Source organism: Oncorhynchus tshawytscha, linkage group LG04, assembly GCF_018296145.1.
Source record: "Oncorhynchus tshawytscha isolate Ot180627B linkage group LG04, Otsh_v2.0, whole genome shotgun sequence".
NCBI classification, from domain to species: Eukaryota; Metazoa; Chordata; class Actinopteri; order Salmoniformes; family Salmonidae; genus Oncorhynchus; species Oncorhynchus tshawytscha.
Window position 1 is genome coordinate 32097201 of NC_056432.1, and position 26065 is coordinate 32123265.

The window sequence follows — 26065 nt, forward strand, 5'->3', positions numbered from 1 at the left end:
TAGTAATTAACGGCTTTCATCACTAGCGTGTGCTGGGCTTCATTACGCATATTACAATAATAGTAAACAAAACTTTAACAGCCAAAATGCTCACATTAAAACATATTGATTACATGACGTCAGTCTTTGAATATCGTTATTATATTTGCTTATTTCTTGAATCGAGACGTTCTACTTCCTGATCATTTACGTGGCATGAGGATTGACAAATTACAGTAATGTAAATAAACGACGTGTTTCTATTGGTGTTCAGATGAACGGCAGAGGCGGGCGTACCTTTCGGACCTTCCTCTCCTCTGTGCGCAGTACTGTGAGGGAGGGGAGAAAGGATGAGGTTTTCGCGGCCTGTAGAGTTGGTTTCAGAAATGTAACGTAGTTATCGCTTCGACGGATGTTTTACACGGACCTAAAGTCAATTTGAAGCTGCTGGCGCTCTAAACGGTTTGCATATTGGATAAATATACATGCTAATGTGCTCTTTACAAGTGTTTACTAACTAACTAGCTAGGGTAGCTACCAGAAATGGTGGGTGTGAGAGCCAATATAGGTTGCTAGTTATTAACTTGGTCAGTAGACTAACCATTTGTTAATGCGTGACTGGACATTGCAACTGGACAATATCCTCGTCTCTTTACTCATCCATACTCGATAATAAAAATAACGTCAAGATTTAGCCTAGATGAGTCTTATGGAATGATCCAGATAAACAGCATTAACAGGCCTCCCACGTGAGTGTTCTCTTCTCGGCGGGCCAGTTTGAAAGTGGAGTGTTACCTGGCGCGTGGTCTATAGAGAGAAATTAGTAATGGCATCTTTTTCTAGGCAATAGCTCCGCCTTGGTTCGTTGGACAAAGCCTATGGGGAAATGAATGGAGTTTTTGTACGGTTTTTTGATAAACGCCCAAAATAAGGTCTGTGGCAAACGAAGGCTTAGGAGATATTTTACGTTTTGTTCTATGAGATCTTAATCAACTAACAATGTATATATATTTTTGTAAACATTTTTGTGAATTTTGAAGAAGCACTTATGTAATCAGAAAAAGCAAAAAGGTTTCATCATTCATAAAGGTAATGTTAACTGAATAATATTATCTCATAGAACAAACCGTATACGAGCCTGTAACGTCAGACCTTATTTTGGGCTTTTATCCCAAAACTCGGTTCTTTCCCCATTAATTTTCCCCATAGGAATGGCTGAACGAACTCGTTTCTGTTTTTACAGGAGCAAGGAGAGTGGGGGCTTGTTTGTGTGATAGACTGTGATCGCAATACCACCTGTTTGCCTCTAGAAAAAGCACTCAAATCCAGTCATGAATTGACAGGGGTTGCCAACCACCAAAGGACTTATTTCCACGTTTGAACAGGCATACTTTTCAACCGGACTTATTCCCTCTGATCAAATCAAACTTTATTTGTCACATGCACTGAGTACAAGTGTAGACCTTAACGTGAAATGCTTACTTACAAAGCCCTTAACCAACAGTGCAGTTCAAGAAGAGTTAAGTAAATATTTACCAAATAACTAAAGTAAAAAGTAACACAACATAACAATAACGAGGCTATATACAGGGGGTACCGGTACCAAGTTAGTGTGCGGGGGTACAGGTTAGTTGAGGTAATTTGTACATGTAGGTAGGGGTGAAGTAACTATGCATAGATAATAAACAGCGAGTAGTAGCAGCAGTGTACAAAACATATGGTGGGGGGTTTCAATGTAATAGTCTGGTGGCCATTTGATTAATGATGAAGTATCTGTACTTCAGATGAGGTATCAGATATCTAGAGGCTTTTCCTCCGGTGGTATTTGTTCTAGGAAATCCCATTGTAATGGAATTACGCTGACACTCAGATTAACTTTAAGATGTATAGTATACCAAACACAAACCATTGATTTCAACGGACTACTTTTACTGTGTTCAAAGTAGTTATTGTGCATAGGGTTGTATGGTTCTTTGAAATCAATGTTTTTTTTGGTTTGTTTTGTTTTTTTGTCATACATTTAAAAGTGAACAAAATTATCCGCGTAATTCCGTTACTGTGGAATTGCCCTTTGATCTTTATGACGGCTCATTATATTCCAGGCTGTGGTTATTTCACACATTCATAATATCCTTGACACTATGCATACATTTGACCAGTGGAGCTGACTGCTGCTGTGATTCTGTAGGTGCATGAAGCTCATGAAAAGCCACACTGGACTGAGAGGAAGTCAGAAAGAAGACCAGGAAGTAGCTTTTAACGAGTGGCGATGGCCTATTCTAACTACAGCACCCTGAACAGGGCTCAGCTCACCTTTGAGTATCTGCACACCAACTCGTAAGTACCGTCTGTGGTAAATATATACAGTGGGGCAAAAAAGTATTTAGTCAGCCAACAATTGTGCAAGTTCTCCCACTTAAAAAGATGAGGCCTATAATGTTCATCATAGGTACACTTCAACTATGACAGACAAAATGAGGGGGGAAAATCCAGAAAATCACATTGTAGGATTTTTCATGAATTTATTTGCAAATTATGGTGGAAAATAAGTATTTGGTCACCTACAAACAAGCAAGGTTTCTGGCTCTCACAGACCTGTAACTTCTTCTTTAAGAGGCTCCTCTGTCCTACACTCGTTATCAGTATAAAAGACACCTGTCCACAACCTCAAAACAGTCACACTCCAAACTCCACTATGGCCAAGACCAAAGAACTGTCAAAGGACACCAGAAATAAAATTGTAGACCTGCACCAGGCTGGGAAGACTGAATCTGCAATAGGTAAGCAGCTTGGTTTGAAGAAATCAACTGTGGGAGCAATTATTAGGAAATATAAGACATACAAGACCACTGATAATCTCCCTCGATCTGGGACTCCACGCAAGATCTCACCCCGTGGGGTCAAAATGATCACAAGAACGGTGAGCAAAAATCCCAGAACCACACGGGGGGACCTAGTGAATGACCTGCAGAGAGCTGGGACCAAAGTAACAAAGCCTACCATCAGTAACACACTATGCCGCCAGAGACTCAAATCCTGCAGTGCCAGACGTGTCCCCCTGCTTAAGCCAGTACATGTCCAGGCCCGTCTGAAGTTTGCTGGATGATCCAGAAGAAGATTGGGGGAATGTCATATGGTCAGATGAAACCAAAATATAACTTTTTGGTAAAAACTCAACTCGTTGTGTTTGGAGAACAAAGAATGCTGAGTTGCATCCAAAGAACACCATACCTACTGTGAAGCATGGGGGTGGAAACATGTTTTGGGGCTGTTTTTCTGCAAAGGGACTGATCTGTGTAAAGGAAAGAATGAATGGGGCCATATATCGTGAGATTTTGAGTGAAAACCTCCTTCCATCAGCAAGGGCATTGAAGATGAAACGTGGCTGGGTCTTTCAGCATGACAATGATCCCAAACACACCGCCCGGGCAACGAAGGAGTGGCTTCGTAAGAAGCATTTCAAAGTCCTGGAGTGGCCTAGCCAGTCTCCAGATCTCAACCCCATAGAAAATCTTTGGAGGGAGTTGAAAGTCCGTGTTGCCCAGCAACAGCCCCAAAACATCACTGCTCTAGAGGAGATCTGCATGGAGGAATGGGCCAAAATACCAACAACAGTGTGTGAAAACCTCGTGAAGACTTACAGAAAACGTTTGACCTCTGTCATTGCCAACAAAGGGTATATAACAGTATTGAGAAACTTTTGTTATTGACCAAATACTTATTTTCCACCATAATTTGCAAATAAATTCATAAAAAATCCTACAATGTGATTTTCTGGATTTTTTTTCTCATTTTGTCTGTCATAGTGGAAGTGTACCTATGATGAAAATTACAGGCCTCTTTCATCTTTTTAAGTGGGTGAACTTACACAATTGGTGGCTGACTAAATACTTTTTTGCCCCACTGTCTGTGTGTGTGTGTGTGATATCTATCTATCTATCTATCTATGTATGAAAATATCTATGAAAATATCTATCCATCTATGAAAATATCTATCCATCTATGAAAATATATCCATCTATAGATGGATAGATATAGATGGATAGATATTTTCATATATATATAGATATAGATGGATAGATATTTTCATATATATATATATCTATCCATCTATCTATCTCACAGCTACACACATCACACGGAGGTCACAAATTACAAAAGACACATGAAAGTATTACTCAACTTTTTCCAATGTGGACATTGTAAAGAGGAGAGGAATGTTATTGTGGCTGGCAAGTGAGAGAGTGATTTACAGACTGGCCACACTATAGAGCAGGACATTGCATTCCTTGGACGCTGACAGTCAACAACATGAGGGACTAAAATTGTGCCTTTTAAAAATCTCACAAGATGGTTGAATAGACTACATAAAAAAGAAACAGTTATGCTAAAATGCCTTTTAACTGCAAAATATATTGTTGCATTGTACGGTTGAAAGACCTTCATGAGCAAAACGCGGTGTAGCAAAAATTTGAAAATGGCTGCTAATGATGCCCACATAACCAAGTCATAGATGGATCCAGCTGATACATGACAGCTGTCCAGGTTGTCTGAACTTTTGCTATCTCCCTGAAAACACTATATAAACAACTACTGTTTGACCGCGAAGGGCTCAGAGAAGGCCAGTGGCATAAGTAATTTATGGATAGGAGCAATGCACTTTGGACTAAGGCCAAGAGGAGAGAGACTAACACCATCAAATAGCACACCATAAATAGCTGATGCAACTTGTAGATCAATGCTTTCTCCTTAAGACATGAAGATATTTCACCTGGGTGCTTCAACACATAAAGCCCTGTTTACATAAAATGGGCATTAATTAATAATATTGGATATGAGTCTAAGCACAGTCCGACTATGTAGGACTCATGAAATCACCAGAGACCAACTGCGTGATGCTTGATGATGATGCAGCCAACGTGAGAATTGTAACACCTTTGCACACACACACATACTGTACTTCTTCATGTGGAGTGCTGTTGAACTCTGGCCACATGTAAATAACGCCACGTTCATGGGTTGCCAGAGCAAGGAATACTATCCCCACAGGGGCATTTTTATGTTCTCACGTTTGGAGAGGATAGAGATCATAACAGGTATAACAAGGTATTCTAAAAAATAAGGTTAAAACTATTAGCTTCCTAATAAGCCTCTTATACCTGCTGCCTGAGGTTAATACTTAATGCACGCCACCTTCTCCTGTGGTATTTCCTTTCAAACATCAAACGGAAAGGATAATGTGTTACCTTTACTGAGGTGAATGAATGGAACAGCTAAAGAGGAAAAGGGATACAAACTGCATTCAAACCTGGATCGACCATGTTGGCCCACAGTGCCAAAGCCTTGGCATTCTTTCTGGGAGCTAGCATGCTTGTTCAGGTCTTAAGCAAGGTTACTTAGTTCACCAGAACACCTCTGCTACACATTGCCTGGTGACACATACTGAATTCTTTCGCTGCTCTATGTTTGCTATATACTTCAGTCTGACACTGCCATCATTGAAGTAGTTTGTGGTAATCTCAAAATGGGGGGTGTTGTACAAAACAAAGTCATCGGCGATTGGATCATTTCAAACCAGTCAGAGTATCAAAGTTAATGACACGTTTTCAAAATGCCGCCTTACCCCTGGCTCTGGCCTAACCCATACATTTTTAAATAAATTCATTAAAAATCCTACAATATGATTTTCTGGATTTTTTTTTCTCATTTTGTCTCTCATAGTTGAAGTTTACCTATGATGAAAATTACAGGCATCTCTCTTTTTAAGTGGGAGAACTTGCACAATTGGTGGCTGACTAAATACTTTTTTGCCCCACTGTATTCAACTAGCTAGGGCTGGTTGACTCCAGTATCACATGGTGTCCCACCTCAAATCTACACCAGGTTCCATTCTGCCCCATTACCCCAGCTGTCAACTTTCACCAATGGGTCGGCCACACCCCACAACTCCCATTGTTACCCAACCCTGGCCTGATGATTGCACAGGGCCCAACCCCCACCCACATTGAACGCACTGATGTTTACACTGACTTGAAATTGTGCTCGCTGGCACACACTCTCCTTGCCTCAGCAAAGTGTTTTAGAAATGTAACTTGTTTTAAGGACCAGAACTGTAGGTTGATTGGTTGGATGTTTGTTTCCAGAACGACACATGAGTTCCTGTTTGGAGCTCTGGCTGAGCTGGTGGACAACTCCAGGTACCAACAATGCACTTCTCTCTGTTCTTACTCACAATTATTTGTTCTTCTATCTACCCATCCAAAATGTTTATCTATGTGGGACATCATGCATAAGTGTTAGTAAATCACAATGGCAGCAAAACTATACTGAACTGATTCAGGATTAAACCAGTGGGAAATGTATTTGTTAGTATTCTCTGTATTCTGAAATAAAAGGTCATATCATTCTAATTGGAACCGAATCTAACCACACTGGTTTATCTGCCTTCTGATTGGTCTGGCACCTGCCAATCATCTCCTACAGGGATGCAAATGCCACCCGGATTGACATCTACACAGGTACACACACACATACATATTGCTTCACATACACCAGTACATAGATTTGTGTCTCACCCCTCTGACACTACTACGGTATACAGATCACGCTGCCTATCAATAATCTAGAATACCTACAGTGCCAACGGTTACCGTACTACTGATTTATAATTATAAGCTACACCCAGAATTTGACTAGTTAGGTTTTTAGAAAGCTTAGTTTCAGCTATTGAAAAAGCCATCTATTTCAGTAGTAGTTCTGTGTGTTATGCTTTCTTTTCCCCTCTTGTATCTAACCTGTGTGTGGCTTTCTATCTCATCCACCTCCTGTTGTAACGTGTGTCTAACCTCTCTTCCCCTCGTGGCCAACAGAGAAGAGACCAGATTTGCGTGGAGGCTACATGCTATGTTTCTTAGACGACGGCACAGGAATGGACCCCAGTGAGTTCCATGCAAATGAAATGACTAAAGTAGACAGTAATTAAGTTGATCCACAAGTCTACATATGAGCTATAAGAAATTCCATATATGATGGTTATATTTCCCTCCTATCTCTCAGACGAGGCGACCCATGTGATCCAATTTGGGAAGTCCACTAAGCGTACACCAGATTCTACTCACATCGGCCAGTATGGAAATGGTCTCAAATCGTAAGACTCTTTAATCGCCTCACACATAATATATACCCCTTTGCAGACACTTTCATACATACATTTAGTTCATACATTTATAGTGGTTGTATGTGGTCCTCGCCGTAATCGAACATGCAACCTTAGGGTTGCTAGCGCCACGCTCTCACCAAGTGAGCCACATCGTTTGTGTGTTTCTCTCTAGGGGCTCCATGCGTATTGGGAAAGACTTTGTTCTGTTCACTAAGAAGGACAACACTCTGTCCTGCCTGTTCCTGTCTAGAACATTCCACGAGGAGGAGGGGCTTGACGAGGTAAGGGATCAGGGGTGAGCTGCAGCTGGCACTCTCCCATCCAGCAGACACACTGATGATATGTCCGGTAGCTTAAAACATTGTGTTTTATTTTGTGGCTGTCGTGTTATACTCTGATTTACTGAAAGAGCCTTTATTGACTATGTCCACCTATTTGAAACAACACATAACATCACCTCTTGAGAAGTGTGTCAGTATGTATTTTAAGGTTGTCTGTTTGTCTCCTCTTGTCAGGTGATCGTACCCCTGCCCACCTGGGACCTACTGACCAGACAGCCAATCACAGGCGACCCTGAGAAGTTCGCCATAGAGACGGAGCTCATCTACAAATACTCTCCTTTTAAAAACGAACAGCAGCTGATGGAACAGTTTAACAAGATGGAGGGCAGCAGCGGTGAGACGCGCGTGTTTGCGCGCGCGCGTGTGTGTGTGCGCGCGTGTGTGTGTGCGCGCGTGTGTGTGTGTGTGTGTGTAGAGAGGTGATAATCTATAATCTGAATTGTGTGTGTGTAGGTACTCTGGTGATCATCTATAACCTGAAGTTGATGGACACCAGAGAACCAGAGCTGGATGTAGAGACAGACCACCAGGATATCCTGATGGCTGGGACTCCTTCAGAGGGAGTGTAAGTATGGGGTCTGTGTGGGTAAGGACGTTTAAAAAATATATATTATATATAATCTGTGTCGTGTGACTTGAAGACTACCTAGGACTGTGTGTTTATGTTGATGATATCACTTCCCCTCATACAGGAAGCCAGAGCGTCGGTCGTTCCGAGCATACGCAGCTGTCCTCTACATCGACCCCAGGATGAGGATCTTCATACAGGGACACAAAGTCAGGACCAAGAGACTGTCCTGCTGCCTCTACAAACCCAGGTTTTTTATATATATATATATATATATACACACACACACACACACACACACACACACACACACACACACACACACACTACTGCATCCAGAGACTCTCCTGTCTAGAGACATCACTGAGACTAAAATCCTAAATCCTGTTTGTGTCCATTCAGCTAAGTCTGTGTCTGTCTCTCAGGGTATATAAATACACATCGACTCGATTCAAAACCCGTGCTGAGCAGGAAGTAAAAAAGGCTGATCACCTCGCTAAGATAGGTGAGTTGCCCACACACACACACAGATCACCTGGCCAAGATGGATAAGACACACACACAGAACCAGTTCTGCCTTTAGAACCCGCTCCCCTCTCTGTGTGTGTGTTCCAGCGGAGGAGAAGGCTCGTGAGGCGGAGAGCAAAAGTCTGTCTCTGGAGGCCAAACTGGGAGACGACCTGTCCAAAGAGTCACGGGTAAGAACCAACACACACGGCAAGATTAGCAATATATTGACCCAATGGCCTGACTCCTCTCCTCCCTTATTCAAATCCTCTTCTCTCTGCTCCAGGTCATGTTGCGTAAGGCTCAGGATGGGTCCATGATGCTTCGACGGGAGGCGGAAGTGAAAAAGATGATTCAGGAGTCCAAACAGAAGTCAGTCAAAATAAAAATGTTAGCTTTACAAACAAACAAAAGTCATACCAAACAATAAAACGTTAACACTGCTCCCTCTCCTTCCCCCAGAGCATTGAAGGAGCCTAAGGAACTGAGTTTTATCTTCGGGGTGAACATTGAGCAGAGAGACCTGGATGGGATGTTTGTGTATAACTGCTCTCGCCTCATTAAGATGTACGAGAAGACTGGACCTCAGCTGGAGGGAGGAATGTGAGTAACACACATACACTCCCTTCGATTGTCCTCTTATTGGCTAGTCAGTGACCAGTGAGACGACCAGAAATGCTTTCTAATGAAGTGTGTGTGTGTGTGCAGGGCGTGTGGAGGTGTTGTGGGGGTAGTAGATGTTCCATACCTGGTTCTGGAGCCCACTCACAACAAGCAGGACTTTGCGGACGCTAAAGAATACAGACACCTTCTGAGAGCCATGGGAGAACACCTAGCCCAGTACTGGAAGGACAGCAACATAGGTAACACACACAATGTTTTTTTACGTGTTATTTCTTACATTGGTACCCCAGGTCATCTTAGGTTTCATTACATACAGTCGAGAAGAACTACTGAACATAAGAGCAGCGTCAACTCACCATCAGTACGACCAAGAATATGACTTTCGCGAAGCGGATCCTGTGTTCTGCCTTTCACCCAGGACAACGGAATCGATCCCAGCCGGCGACCCAAAAAAACGACTTCGTAAAAGGTCAGACTCCGGAGACGGGCACATCGTGCACCACTCCCTAGCATTCTCCTCGCCAATGTCCAGTCTCTTGACAACAAGGTTGATGAAATCCGAGCAAGGGTAGCATTCCAGAGGGACATCAGAGACTGTAATGTTCTTTGCTTCACGGAAACATGGCTCACTGGAGAGACGCTATCGGAGTCGGTGCAGCCAGCTGGTTTCTCCACGCATCGCGCCGACAGAAACAAACATCTTTCTGGTAAGAAGAGGGGCGGGGGGGTATGCTTCATGGTTAACGTGGCGTGGTGTGGCCACAACAACATACAGGAACTCAAGTCCTTCTGTTCACCTGATTTAGAATTCCTCACAATCAAATGTCGACCGCATCATCTACCAAGGGTATTCTCTTCGATTATAATCACAGCCGTATATATTCCTCCCCAAGCAGACACATCGATGGCTCTGAATGAACTTGATTTGACTCTTTGCAAACTGGAAACGATTTATCCGGAGGCTGCATTCATTGTAGCTGGGGATTTTAACAAGGCTAATCTGGAAACAAGACTCCCTAAATTTTATCAGCATATCGATTGCACAACCAGGGCTGGAAAAACCTTGGATCATTGCTATTCCAACTTCCGCGACGCATATAACCCTGCCCTGCTCTCCTTTCGGAAAAGCTGACCACGACTCCATTTTGTTGATCCCTGCCTACAGACAGAAACTAAAACAAGAAGCTCCCGCGCTGAGGTCTGTTCAACGCTGGTCCGACCAATCTGATTCCACACTCCAAGACTGCTTCCATCACGTGGACTGGGATATGTTTCATATTGCGTCAGACAACAACATTGACGAATACGCTGATTCGGTGAGCGAGTTCATTAGAATGTGCGTAGAAGGTGTTGTTCCCATAGCAACGATTAAAACATTCCCAAACCAGAAACCGTGGATTGATGGCAGCATTCGTGTGAAACTGAAAGCGCGAACCATTGCTTTTAATCAGGGCAATGTGACCGGAAACATGACCGAATACAAACAGTGTAACTATTTCCTCCGCAAGGCAATCAAACAAGCTAAGCGTCAGTATAGAGACAAAGTAGAATCTCAATTCAACGGCTCAGACAGAAGAGGTATGTGGCAGGGTCTACAGTCAATCACGGATTACAAAAAGAAATGTCTTGCTCCCAGGCAGACTAAATAACTTTTTTGCCCGCTTTGAGGACAATACAGTGCCACTGACACGGCCCGCAACTAAAACATGCGGACTCTCCTTCACTGCAGCCGACGTGAGGAAAACATTTAAACGTGTCAACCCTCGCAAGGCTGCAGGCCCAGACGGCATCCCCAGCCCGCGCCCTCAGAGCATGCGCAGACCAGCTGGCTGGTGTGTTTACGGACATATTCAATCAATCCCTATCCCAGTCTGTTCCCACATGCTTCAAGAGGGCCACCATTGTTCCTGTTCCCAAGAAAGCTACAGTAACTGAGCTAAACGACTACCGCCCCGTAGCACTCACTTCCGTCATCATGAAGTGCTTTGAGAGACTAGTCAAGGACCATATCACCTCCACCCTACCTGACACGCTAGACCCACTCCAATTTGCTTACCGCCCAAATAGGTCCACAGACGATGCAATCTCAACCACACTGCACACTGCCCTAACCCATCTGGACAAGAGGAATACCTATGTGAGAATGCTGTTCATCGACTACAGCTCGGCATTTAACACCATAGTGCCCTCCAAGCTCATCATCAAGCTCGAGACCCTGGGTCTCGACCCCGCCCTGTGCAACTGGGTACTGGACTTCCTGACGGGCCGCCCCCAGGTGGTGAGGGTAGGCAACAACATCTCCACCCCGCTGATCCTCAACACTGGGGCCCCACAAGGGTGCGTTCTGAGCCCTCTCCTGTACTCCCTGTTCACCCACGACTGCGTGGCCACGCACACCTCCAACTCAATCATCAAGTTTGCGGACGACACAACAGTGGTAGGCTTGATTACCAACAACGATGAGACGGCCTACAAGGAGGAGATGAGGGCCCTCGGAGTGTGGTGTCAGGAAAATAACCTCACACTCAACGTCAACAATTACTAAGGAGATGATTGTGGACTTCAGGAAACAGCAGAGGGAACACCCCCCTATCCACATCGATGGAACAGTAGTGGAGAGGGTAGTAAGTTTTAAGTTCCTCGGCGTACACATCACAGACAAACTGAATTGGTCCACCCACACAGACAGCATCGTGAAGAAGGCGCAGCAGCGCCTCTTCAACCTCAGGAGGCTGAAGAAATTCGGCTTGTCACAAAAAGCACTCACAAACTTCTACAGATGCACAATCGAGAGCATCCTGTCGGGCTGTATCACCGCCTGGTACGGCAACTGCTCCGCCCACAACCGTAAGGCACTCCAGATGGGAGTGAAGTCTGCACAATGCATCACCGGGGCAAACTACCTGCCCTCCAGGACACCTACACCACCCGATGTCACAGGAAGGCCATAAAGATCATCAAGGACAACAACCACCCGAGCCACTGCCTGTTCACCCCGCTATCATCCAGAAGGCGAGGTCAGTACAGGTGCATCAAAGCTGGGACCGAGAGACTGAAAAACAGCTTCTATCTCAAGGCCATCAGACTGTTAAACAGCCACCACTAACATTGAGTGGCTGCTGCCAACACACTGACTCAACTCCAGCCACTTTAATAATGGGAATTGATGGGAAATGATGTAAAATATATCACTAGCCACTTTAAACAATGCTACCTAATATAATGTTTACATACCCTACATTATTCATCTCATATGTATATGTATATACTGTACTCTATCATCTACTGCATCCTTATGTAATACATGTATCACAAGCCACTTTAACTATGCCACTTTGTTTACATACTCATCTCATGTGTATATACTGCACTCAATACCATCTACTGTATCTTGCCTATGCCGCTCTGTACCATCACTCATTCATATATCTTTATGTACATATTCTTTATCCCCTTACACTTGTGTCTATAAGGTAGTAGTTTTGGAATTGTTAGCTAGATTACTTGTTGGTTATTACTGCATTGTCGGAACTAGAAGCACAAGCATTTCGCTACACTCGCATTAACATCTGCTAACCATGTGTATGTGACAAATAAAATTTGATTTGATTATATAACCATGATCGTGGAATTTAACCCTTATTTTACCAGGTCAGTTGACTGAGAACACTTTCTCATTTACAGCAACGACCTGGAGAATAGTTACAGGGAGGGGGTAGCTAACGAGAGAGAGCACAAACAGACACAGAGAGCATTGGTTCCTGAGTTCTGCGAAAAGATAGAATTACAGTTGGATAAATGTAGATTAATTTGAATTGTTTCGCAAGGATTTATACACGACACTAACCTCAACATCAAAACCTTCATTCCAAATCACAATTCCATACCTAAAACCTTGATTTGGGACAAATTTACCCGAATGGACTATTGCTACCAAGGATTATCAAGAACAAAACTTGTAACAAACCAAAACCTGCAGAAGAAACACAGCGGAACATGGAAATATCATCTAACACAAAAGTGAGTGACTAATGTTCAATCTGAACCTACTTCTGAAGCCAAAAATGAAAAGACAATCATCTCTAGGTAATTTTGTTGTTTAAAGCTTATTATAAACTGAGTGGTTCCAGCCCTGAATGCTGATTGGCTGACTGCCGTGGTATATCAGACCGTATACCACGGGTATGACACATTTATTTTTCCTGCTCTAATTATGTTGGTAACCAGTTTATAATAGCAATAAGGCACCTCGGGTTTGTGTCCAGGCACTCTGCTATGCGCCGTGCCTAAACAGCCCGTAGCTGTGGTATATTGTCCATATACCACACCCCCCCGTGCCTTATTGCTTAATTATAAACTGGGTAATTTGAACCCTGAATGTTGATTGGCTGACAGACCATATACCACGGGTATGACAAATCACTTGTTTTTCCTGCTCTAATTACGTTGGTAACCAGGCACTCCACTTTGCGTCATGCTTAAGAACAGCCCTTAGCCGTGGTATATTGGCCAGATACCACACCCCTTCAGGCTTTATTGTTTAAATAAATAAGGCTACTAAGCTACCAAGCTGCTAGGAAAGAAACTGACTAAAATTAGCACTGAAGTGTGAAGTAAGGTGTGAAAACTCTTGAGCCTAACAATGACAGGAGAGTTTCACAGCCTCCCTCCCCACCCAAATGCAGAGGCCTTTGGAGCCCTTTCGATCTGTGCAGAGGTAACTAAAATACAGAACCCCCTGGATTCATCTTTATTTTTAACTGAGATGCAGCCAGAACACTTCAATTGTAAATTACCTCAATAAGAAACAATATTGTTGATTTGATCACATCAGAAGATACCCTCAGAATCCACAAAATACAACAGCCACAGGACAACTTTGTTTGGAGGTCGTAAAGGATCATTTGCCGAAACTGAAAATATATAGCCAGCTAACAACCTCCTTTTCCGCGTGGAAAAGATGGTGGACAGAGACATGCTAGATTTTCTACAAGGAATCTATCTCCCGAAAAAAGCTTCTCCCACGTAGGTGTGATACCTACTCCCGTTGCCTGCTGCACTGCTGGTTGGATTCCACCTGGTGATCTGTTCACCGTCTGCCCTGGCCTGTCTCCTCCTGTCTGGTACAGATACCTCTGCCTCTCTTCCGAGCTTTCGTTCGCCTCCAGCACACACACACTGTTGGGGCAAATGACAATGAACTTACAATGGCTAGCCCCAAGTTATATTTTTCTCTTGTGCTTTATGTTATTTGCCTCATGACTCCTGCGTGCTTTGTTGACTAGGAACTTGCTTGTTTACCCAACTGTGGGACAGACTGTTTGTTCCCAGACTCTGACTCTATTGGTTACACGGACTCTTGACCTTCCATCCTATTCTAACCACCTCTCGCCAGCTTTGTATTCATGGTACCTGATGGAATTGCATTACAATATGATCTTGTTGCCATTGAATGCACATTCAAATGTTATAAATCAACATTGCAAGAGCTCTCCCTGTCCTCTACTGTGCCATGATTGTATTACCGCTGATTATATCTAGAAATGTGCATGTACACCCTGGCCCATCTACTGTTGCTAGCCCCAAATCTGATTTGTGCTCTGATATCTGCTTCACTGATTTCTGCTCTCGTAAAAGCCTGGGTCTTCTGCACGTTAACACTAGAAGCTTGTTACCAAAAATTGATAAATTGAAAGCTCATTACTGAGACGTGGTTAAGAAAGAGTGTTTTGAACACTGATGTTAGCCTTTCTGGTTATAACCTTTTTCGGCAAGACAGATCTTCCAAGGTGGGGGGGTGGCAATATTTACCAAGGATCACCTTCAGTGCTCTATCTCCACCAAGTCTGTCCCCAAACAATTTGATTTGCTGGTATTAAGCAGGACACTTTCAAATAGCTCTTTGTTGACTGTTGTTGAGTGTTATCGGCCACCATCAGCACCGGCCTGTACCCTAAATGCCCTAAGCGCTCTCCTGGCCCCTTACACATAGTCTGAATTTGTCCTGCTAGGTGACATAAACTGGGACATGCTTAAACCACCCTCCAAATCCTAAAGTAATGGGACTCCTTAACTCTTCCTCAGATTATTACCATATTATATTTGATTTTTTAAATTTATCCGTTATTTTACCAGGTAAGTTGACTGAGAACATGTTCTCATTAACAGCAACGACCTGGGGAATAGTTACAGGGGAGAGGAGGGGGGTGAATGAGCCAATTGTAAACTGGGGATTATTAGGTGATCGTGATGGTTTGAGGGCCAGATTGGGAATTTAGCCAGGACACCGGGGTTAACACCCCTACTCTTACGATAACTGCCATGGGATCTTTAATGACCTCAGTCAGGACACCCATTTAGCGTCCCATCCGAAAGACGGCACCCTACACAGGGTAATGTCCCCAATCACTGCCCTGGGGCATTGGGATATTTTTTTAGACCAGAGGAAAGAGTGCCTCCTACTCGCCCTCCAACACCACTGCCAGTAGCATCTGGTCTCCCATCCAGGGACTGACCAGGACCAACCCTGCTTAGCTTTACAAGCAAGCCAGCAGTGGTATGCAGGGTGGTATATGACTCCAAACACCCAGAAAAGGCTACTCTCCTCAATGTTATCCTTACAAATAATCCTGATGGTTATCAGTCTGGTGTTTTCTGTAATGACCTTAGTGATCACTGTTGTACAACCTGTGTTCATAATGGCTGCTCAGTGAAACGAGCAGATTTCCTTCATGACCTGTCCTCTATAAATTGGTGTAGAATCAACTTAATACCCTCTGACGAAGTCTCTTGGACCTTCCCTTTTTGATATTTTCAGTGGTATCGTTAACAAATACGTACTCATAAAGAAAATAAGAATTTAAAACAGATTCGGCCCCTGATTCGACCGTGATGTGGCAGAGTTACTCCAGCTCAAGAATTACATTTGGCAAATCGCTCGGCACGCGCAAAGTCATGCTGACTGGCTCTCGTTCAGGAAAATTAGAAATAAGTGCACTCCGGCTATCCGGAAGGCCAAAGTTAGTTATTTTCAGGGTCAGTTTTCTCTCTGTGGGTCTAACCCCAAGAAGTTCTGGAAAACAGTTAAAGGTCTGGAGAATAAACCCTCCTCCTCACAGCTGCCCATGTCCTTTAAAGTTGATGATGTGGTTGTTACTGACAAGGAGCACATGGCTGAGCCCTTTAATCACCACTTTATTAAGTCAGAATTCCTATTTGACTCTTACATGCCTCCTTGCCCATTCAAGATTTCCTCATCTCCCACCCCTTCTAATGTGACTATCCCCGATGCTCCTCCCTCTTTCTCCCCTGCCCTGCTACAAAATTTCTCCCTTCAGGCAGTCACTGAGTGCTAAAGGAGCTCCTTAAATTTGACCCCTAAAAAACAGCTGGGTCAGATGGTTTAGAGTAGACCCTTTTTTAAGGTTGCAACCCCTATCTTTGCCAAGCCCATCTCTGACCTTTTAACCTGTCTCTCCTCCGGGGGAGGTTCCCATTGCTTGGAAGGTAGCCATGGTGCATCCTTTATTTAAAGGTGGAGATCAAGCTGATCCTAACTGTTATAGGCCCATTTCTATTTTTCCATGGTTATCAAAAGTGTTTTGCAAAACTTGTCAATAATCAACTGACTGGCTTTGTTGATGTCTACAGTATTCTCTCGGGTATGCAATCTGGTTTCTGCTCAGGTTATGGATGTGTCACTGCAACCTTAAAGGTCCTAAATGATGTCACAATTTCCCTTGATTCTAAGCAATGTTGTGCTGCTATTTTTATTGACTTGGCTAAAGCTTTTGATACGGTAGACCATTCAATTTTTGTGGGCCAGCTAAGGAGTATGGGTGTCTCGGAGGGCTCTTTGGCCTGGTTTGCTAACTACCTCTCTCAAAGAGTACAGTGTATAAAGTCAGAACATCTGCTGTCTCAGCCACTGCCTGTCACCAAGGGAGTACCCCAAGGCTCGATCCTAGGCCCCACATTCTGATCAATTTACATCAACATAGCTCAAGTAGGAGGAAGCTCTCATCTATTTATATGCAGATGATACACTCTTATACTCAGCTGGCCCGTCCCCAGATTTTGTGTTAAACACTCTAAAACAAAGCTTTCTTAATGTCCAACAAGCTTTCTCTGCCCTTTACCTTTTTGTTTTGGAGGTGTTCAGAACAAGGTTATGTGGACTGATAAGAAGAATGCCCCTCTCCCCACCGGTGTGATTACTACCTCCTGAGGGTTTAGAGCTTGAGGTATTCACCTCATACAAGTACTTGGGAGTATGACTAGACGGTACACTGCCCTTCTCTCAGCACATATCAAAGCTGCAGGCTAAGGTTGCATCTAGGCTTGGCTTCATCTATCGTAATTGCTCGTCTTTCACCCCAGCTGCCAAACTAACCCTGATTCAGATGACCGTCCTACCCATGCTAGATTATGTAGATGTAATTTATAGATAGGCAGGTAAGGGTGCTCTCGAGCGGCTAGATGTTCTTTATCATTCGGCCATCAGTTTTGCCACCAATGCTCCTTATAGCACACATCACTGCACTCTGTAAACTGGTCATCTCTGTATACACGTCGCTTATTTATAAAAACCCTCTTAGGCCTCACTCCCCCTCATCCTCCATATACAACACCTATTCTGCCAGGCACATTCTGTTAAAGGTCCCCAAAGCACACACATCCCTGGGTCGCTCCTCTTTTCAGTTCGCTGCAGCTGGAAGGAGCTGCAGCTGGTAGGAGCTGCAAAAAACACTTAAACTGGACCTCTTTATCTCCATCTCTTCATTCAAAGACTCAATCATGGACACTCTTACTGGCAGTTGTGGCTGCTTCACGTGATGTATTGTTGTCTCTACCATCTTGTCCTTTGTGCTGTTGTCTGTGCCCAGTAATGTTTGTATCATGTTTTATGCTGCTGCCGCCATGTTTTGCTCCCATGCTGTTGTTGTTGTCTTAGGTCTCTCTTTATGTTGTGTTATGGTGTCTCTTGTCGTGATGTGTATTTTGTCCTATATTTTCATAATTTATTTTATTTTATTCCTGTCCCAGCAGGAGGCCTTTTGGTAGGCCGTCATTGTAAATAAGATTTTGTTCTTAACTGACTTACCTAGTTAAATAAAAAAATATAGCTTCAGGGTTACATTAAGTTACATCGTTAAAGTTGACATTCTCCACTTTTTTACAGTATACAACTAACATTGTAAGCTAAAGCATTGAAAGAATATCAAAAACTTAAAGGAATACAGTTAATTCCCTACCCAAGTGTACGCTACAATATACCCCTTGCCCTGTCTGCCATGCCCCGCCCTGTCTGCCATGCCCCACCCCCTCGCCCTGTCTACCATGCCCCGCCCTGTCTGCCATGCCCCGCCCCCTCGCCCTGTCTACCATGCCCCGCCCTGTCTGCCATGCCCCGCCCCGCCCTGTCTGCCATGCCCCGCCCCTCGCCCTGTCTACCATGCCCCTCCCCCTTGCGCACCCTGTCTAGGGTGCAACATGAGGGGGACAACAATGAATGCAGGCAGGTTGTTTATGTTTGGTAGGCTAAATATACATATCAACGGTAGCAAAATAATGTAACTATTAAATCTGTGTATAGCTCTAGTTAGACACACTACTGTTAATGTGCATAGTTATACGTGGTTGTATAGTTACTGCAGCAGCCTTAGTCCATATGTCTAGCATGTTTCTGCTTTTCCCACTTTTAGCTCAGAAGGGCATAGTGAAGTTCTGGGATGAGTTTGGGTACCTGTCGGCCAGCTGGTCCTCACTCCCCTCGGCTGAGCAGAGATACAAGAGACGCCGCGCCATGGAGATACCCCTCACCATACAGTGTGGTGAGTTGTACACATACAGAGACACTTTAAAGTGTGTCAAGTCACACACACACATAAATAAATAAATAGACAAGCTCAGAGTTGTCTTTCTCTCCCTCTCTCTCTGTAGATAAATGTCTGAAGTGGAGGACTCTGCCATTCCAGATGGATGCGGTGGATAAACGTTACCCGGACAGCTGGGTGTGTCTGATGAACCCTGACAGCACTCAGGACAGGTAAACACACACACACACACACACCTGCAGGAACACCACATACAGTATATCTCAAATGTTGTGTGTGTGTTGTAGGTGTGATGCAGCGGAGCAGAAACAGAACCTTCCATGTGGAGTCCTGAAGAAGGACAGACAGACAGCGGAGGACAAACAGAAAGAACTGACAGAGAAGATCAGACAGCAGCAGGAGAAACTAGAGGCTCTGCAGAAAACCAGCACCATCAAATCAGCAGCAGATGTGAAGAAGTTGCCTCTGGACGTCAGCATGAGACCCATAAATGACAGTTCTTCCCAGGTACACGCACACACAGTCACAAATACTCCCCATCTACAGGTAAACACACACTACATGCATACATACTTAGCCTCTACTGGTTTTACACAATAACACATACTGTCTCCTGATATCTGAATATAATGTTTCATGTTCTCTCTGTCTCCTAGGCAACCAGGTCTTCAGAGCGTGTTTCACGCCCTCGCTCCCCCCCTCTCCCCGCCCTCCTCAAGAACGCCCCCAGCCAGCCGCCAGCCCCCAACCGCAAACTCACCAATTCCCCTCGACCGACCACCCGGCCTGCTGCCCCAGCCTCCAGAGTCGACCAATCTAGAGCCAGAGCTGCAGCGAAGCCATCACCCCCTCCAGCTAAGCCCGCCCCCAAAGCCCCAGCCAAAATCCCCACCAAACCCACCCCTCCAAGCCGCAGCTCACGGGTGAGTATGTTTGTGTGTTGTCCTTTATCAAATATATTATGGTTATGTTAAAAGGATAGTGTGAGACTTTGGCAATTAAGCCATTTATCTACTTACCCAGAGTCTGATGTAGACTTTGTCATTGCCCTATTGAAAACAGGTTTTTAGAAATGTTTGCAAATGTTAGCATTTGCTCGCAAAACTACCTCTAACTTCCTTCATACTGGATGCAGAGACATAAAAATGCTATCCATGAGTTAATTGCCAAATACCAAAATAATTTTATGGTCCAGTATCAGTAATATCTATGGTGTTTCTACAGATTCAAGCCAAATCGTCTCCTGCCAAAGCAACCACACCTGCTAGCAGCCAGCGCAAGAGAGTGATGGAGGAGGAGAGTGAGGAGGAGGAGGAGGAGGAGGAAGAAGAAGAAGAAGAAGAAGAAGAAGAGGAGGACAGCGAGGAGGAGAAGGAGCCTCAGCCCAAGAAATCCAAGATGGCAGCTGCAGTGGGGAATCGTGGGAAAACTGTTGAGAAAGCTCCACTCAAGCGGGGAAAAGTGACGGAGGTACACTCTCACATATACATTTTCACTGCTCAGACTATCAATCTGTCAATCTATAGAATATATGTATACAATGTATCAGACAGACACAGGAAAGCACTTAATGTGTAAGAGGAGAGGGAACGGAAAGATAAAGGGGAAGGGATGTTTGGAAGAAGAGGACAGATGGATGTTTCCTGAAGACGAGTGAGGACAGAGGTGATGTTAGGTATGGAGAGGGGGAAAGCTCTTTTGGAGGAAGAACAGAGTCTGACACATGGAGCAGACCAGTTTACCCATAGGTCAGAGGTTGACCCATAGTTCAGAGGTCATGTGATGTCATCGACCCCACAGGTCCCCACCCCCCACTCAGCACCAAACCCCGCCGCCTGAGAAGAGGAGTGCTACCATACCAACACGGCTGCCCCCTGCAACACCACCACCAGCCAAACCCATCCCCGCCCCGCCTAAGCCCTCGGGTGGGGCTAGAGCCAAGGTACCCACCAGCCACGGCGCAAGAGGCTACACCTTCTCCACTCATAATGTTATCTGTCCTATCCCTCTCTCCTAACTCTAATCATAATAGAATAGATCCTCCCCTTCTCTCATAATTCTACTCTGAATGGAATGGGTCCTGTCTGTCTCCTAACTCTACTCTTAAGGGTGTTTTCGCATATAGTCCTCTTTAAAATAACTGATCTCAGTCTTCGTTAAAGTGAACTTTGGGGTTAAGATAAACCAAAAAAACTCTTATCTTGCCTTTGAATGAGGACTCGACTCTTTTGCCACTTCACTTATTTTTCCTCTCTACATTCACATTGCTATGATTAGAAAGGAACCAAGATCTTTTTCCAACATTCACTCAATGCACTGTGGGTTTTTTACAAAGTGCAGGACAAGCCATTCCATCAGAATGTGTTATATTACAGCTAGATATATCTATTTAAATTTTGGAAGCTAATAGATTGCATTTAGTTAAGAGACGTCATTGTAATCTGAAGATATTATTAACATTGATGTATTATTGGTAACAGAATAAATGGCAGAAGAATAACTGCATATTAAATCATGCTAATGTAGGCTACTGCCCCTTTAAGAGCTAGAATTGATTTTGCACCCCAAATTGGGATTCTCACCAAATATTGTCATTTTTCAAATCCCAGAATTGAATAAACAGCTTTCGAAGCTCTCGACCTATAGATCACATATTGCAAGCCAAATAATCTGAACTAATATTTTGGAGTTTGTGTGCATCCATGGCAATCTCTAATCAATATCCAAAAATTGCATGTTTTTTTTCAATGTATCTGCACATCTCTCTGTTGTGGCACCAATGTGAGGGTTTATGGCAGGGGAAACTGTGTTGCAGTAGTCTAGTGTGAGGTGTGGGAATACTGACAAGCAAACCTGGGAACCTTTGTGTTGGGTCCTATCTGTCTCTTAACTATTCTATATATAGTTGCTTATATTCTGCTCTCCTGCTTCTTCTTTCTCTCCTGCTCTCTTTTCTCAATAACACACCACTCTTGTATTTCTTCACACTCACTTACTACTAGACAATTTGATCCGTGTGTTTTCTGTGTGTAATGTTTTTAGGTGACAGGCAGTGCAGAGGACGAACACCCAGAGAATGAACCGAAGAATGCTCAGAAAGGTGATTTTTATTACGTTCTTGATGATAGTTGATTTGCTGAGAATATTTCCTATTAGCAATGACATAGACAGGACAAAGCTTCACAATTCCTCTGTGTTGTCTCCTGTAGATAAGGGTATGTTGGTGGAGGTACGTGTGAATAAGGAATGGTTCACAGGCAAAGTGGTTGCTGTGGAAACCAGCAAGCAGAGCGTTCGCTGGAAGGTGAAGTTTGACTACGTCCCCAGATCCACCCCCAAGGACCGATGGTAGGCTCACCAACTCACCGTCTTTGTGCTTTGTTGTCTTACGTTTATGTGTGTGTTGTACTGGTGCTGGGAATGGCTAGGGACCTCACAATACGATATTAGCACAATACTTAGGTGCCGATACAATATGTATTGCGATTCTCCCGGTTTAATATGTATTGTGATTTAATACTGCTATTTTATTACATTGGGAACTATATCTGCTGCAGAGAGACAAGGGGGCATGAGAAAACAAGTTTTTGATCAGTCAGGCAAATAAGTGCTGAAAACCTGTTGGCTCACTATTTATTTTTTTAACATAAATAGAATAGCTATAACTTATTCTCTATTTAAATCGGTACTTGGAGTAAAATATCAGTATAGTATAGTCTAAAAAATAATATTGCAATATGGAACTGTATAGATTCCCCCCCCCCCATCACTATGCTGTACCAGTGGCCAATGATGTGCCAGTTTCTATTTAATTTACAAATGTTTTGATAAGTCAGTGTTCTCAGGAGTTTGGGTGTGCTGTTATTTTGGTGGTTAAGGGCAGTGAGGAGGTGAGGTTGTTGGTATAATTTATGGTTGTTGTTATTAGGGTTTTCAAAGGCAGTGAGGAGGTGAGGTTGATGCGACCCCCCTCTCCCCTCTCCCAGACCCCTGACACACAGCAAGGGGAGGGGACTGAAAAGGGGCCCGCCCCCATGGAACCTGACACCACCCAACCAGGAACCAGTCGAGAGGTGACTGACAATCTGGTCAACATGATGAGGTAACCATGACTACCCGATACTCTGTCTGTTGGTTTTTGGCCTCCAATTGCCTTTTTTTCAGAGGGAGAATGGAATGTGGATGTCACAACTCTAATTTTGTGTGTTCTCTTTAGGACGCTGCTGCGTTATTTCTTCCCTCCTGATTTCCGGATCCCGAAGGATGATGTCAACAGCATGACCGCAGAAGAGCTAGTGGCCTTCCCTATGGTGAGACTGACCTTTAACTCCTGACCTCTAACTTTAACCCATGTCTTCTAGAGACCTGCCCTGGAGTCTGCTGCAGTCATATCATTGTAAATCATACCATAGCAAAATTGTATGTATGTGTGTACATATACACTACCATTCAAAAGTTTGTGGTCACTTAGAAATGTATTTTTTCTCTTTTTTAAATGCAAAAAAAAAAAGTAAATTTAAAATAACATCAAATTGATCAGAAATGCAGTGTAGACATTGTTAATGTTGTAAATGACTATTGTAGCTGGAAACGGCTGATTTTTTAAAATGGAATATCTACATAGGCGTACAGAGGCCCATTATCAGCAACCATCGCTCCTTTGTTCCAATGGCACTTTGTGTTAACTAATCCAAGTTTATCATTTTAAAAGGCTAATTGATCATTAGAAAACCCTTTTGCAAGTATGTTAGCACAGCTGAAAACTATCGTGCTGTTTAAAGAAGCAATAAAACTGGCCTTTAGACTAGTTGAGTATCTGGAGCATCTGCATTTGTGGGTTCAAATACAGGCTCAAAATGGCCAGAAACGAATAACTTTCTTCTGAAACACGTTAGTCTATTCTTGTTCTGAGAAATGAAGGCCGTTTCATGAGAGAAACTGAAGATCTCGTACAACGCTGTGTACTACTTCCTTCACAGTACAGCGCAAACTGGCTCTAACCAGAATACAAAGAGTTGGAGGCCCTGGTGCACAACTGAGCAAGAGGACAAGTACATTAGAGTGTCTAGTTTGAGAAGCAGATGCCTCACAAGTCCTCAACTGACAGCTTCATTAAATAGTACTAACAAAACACCCGTCTCAAAGTCAACAGTGAAGAGGCGACTCTGGGATGATGGCCTTCTTGGCAGAGTTTCTCTGTCCAGTGTCTGTGTTCTTTTTCCCATCTTAATCTTTTATTTTTGTTGGCCAGTCTGAGATATGGCCTTTTCTTTGCAACGCTGCCTAGAAGGCCAGCATACCGGAGTCGCCTCTTCACTGTTGGCATTGAGACTGGTGTTTTGTGGGTACTATTTAATGAAGCTGTCAGTTGAGGACTTGTGAGGCGTCTGTTTCTCAAACTAGGCACTCTAATGTACTTGTCCTCTTGCTCAGTTGTGCACCGGGGCCTCCCATTCCTCTTTATATTCTGGTTAGAGCCAGTTTGCACTGTTCTTTGAAGGAAGTAGTACACAGCGTTGTACGAGATCTTCAGTTTCTCGCATGAAACGGCCTTCATTTCTCAGAACAAGAATAGACTAACGTGTTTCAGAAGAAAGTTATTAGTTATTACACTGCATTTCTGATCAATTTTATGTTATTTTAATGGACTGTCTTTTTGCATTTAAAAAACAAAAGAAAACATTTCTAAATGACCCCAAACTTTTGAACCGTAGTGTATATATCAATCTGATCTATATCTATGCATGTGTGTGCAGAAGGAGTATTTCCAGCAGTATGAGCTGGGTCTCCAGTCTCTGTGTAACTCGTACCAGAGCAGAGCTGACGCCAGAGCCAAAGCTGTGGAGGAGAAGAGTACCAGCGCTGAGACCAAACTCAGGGAGGCAGACGAGAAGCTACAGAAACTACGAACCAACATCGTACAACTGCTGCAGAAAGTACAGGAGGTAAGACGCACCAAAATCGAAGCTTATCTACGGAGAATATGCGATAACCCACATGCACTCACACACAGACAAACTGAAAAGGAATGTCGCTCCTTTCCTCCTGCAGGACATTGACATAAACACCGATGACGAACTGGATGCCTACATAGAAGACCTGCTGACCAAGGGGGACTAGTGAGGAGACAGGCTCTCGGAACCCTGTCTTGCTCTCAGAACATTGGTCCGTCTGTACTTCCCAAAGTACTGTAGCTCTGTAACTCCTCTACAGACGCCCTTTACCCATAACCCTCCCTCCTGCCCGCCCCGCTCTGCAGATGGAGAGGAGAGGCAGCTGCTGCCTGACCTACTGCTGTTGCCGTTTGGTCCCCAAGTTTGTTTTTATAAAACTGCAGTATGGTTTTCTGTTTCTCTGTCTGTTCTTGTTTATTTAACATTAGCATGCTCTGGTTTCGGGTGGTCCATTCTGAGAATAGCACGTAACGGACATCTCTTTTTAGTCCTTTTATATCAACAATCTATTATGTTATTTACAAGCTCTGTTAAGCTACTGTAGGTTACACCAACCAGTCCTGATTGACTGCCGAACTGAACTCTCCTCAATCTGTAGGTGAGGATCAGATTCTGCTCTTGTTGCTATGTTCTGATCATGTGCCGTGTACACGCATACATACGCACGCCAGTCCAAGTACGGCACCAAGCGTCTCCGATCAAAGTTCCTGTGATGTAGATGACAGGCGATTCTGTGATTTCAGAAGAGGGTCTGATGGTAACCTAAACTATGGAACAGTTAAGATTCATATGTATTCTCCATATTGATCTGTGATCAGGTGGAGGGAAATTACATGAATCATAAACCCATAATAGCGTCCTGACCCATAACCCCTTTACCACCAGTCACAGTCCGATGCAAATCCAGTCCCGTTGAGTGCCAGATTTGATGTTAGCTGCCATCAGATGGTCAAGCCTTTTCTACCCTGTGTTAAAGCGTTATGTTTAACCCAGTGTTGAAAAAACGAATCAGTGTTGCCTAGCTGCTTTCAACCACCTCTCTCCCCCCCAGCCTCTCTCTCCCACCTAGCCGCCTCTCTCTCCCACCTAGCCGCCTC

General features: G+C 43.9%; 1 protein-coding gene across 1 annotated transcript; it reads left to right on the plus strand.

The window, feature by feature from the left end:
* Nucleotides 1–284: 284 nt before the first annotated feature.
* On the plus strand, nucleotides 285–25365 carry LOC112248547 (ATPase MORC2A). Its single transcript, XM_042320166.1, has 27 exons — nucleotides 285–441; nucleotides 2168–2316; nucleotides 6123–6176; nucleotides 6463–6497; nucleotides 6849–6917; nucleotides 7036–7126; nucleotides 7311–7419; nucleotides 7654–7813; nucleotides 7933–8044; nucleotides 8172–8297; nucleotides 8473–8552; nucleotides 8663–8745; nucleotides 8841–8926; nucleotides 9017–9157; nucleotides 9263–9417; nucleotides 18883–19011; nucleotides 19121–19226; nucleotides 19302–19521; nucleotides 19671–19937; nucleotides 20239–20528; nucleotides 20815–20956; nucleotides 22057–22114; nucleotides 22224–22362; nucleotides 22943–23116; nucleotides 23231–23324; nucleotides 24771–24959; nucleotides 25066–25365. Exons 2-27 carry the CDS (start codon nucleotides 2249–2251, stop codon nucleotides 25132–25134), a joined length of 3246 nt encoding a protein of 1081 aa, XP_042176100.1. The 5' UTR covers nucleotides 285–441; nucleotides 2168–2248; the 3' UTR covers nucleotides 25135–25365.
* The last annotated feature ends 700 nt before the right edge of the window (nucleotides 25366–26065 follow it).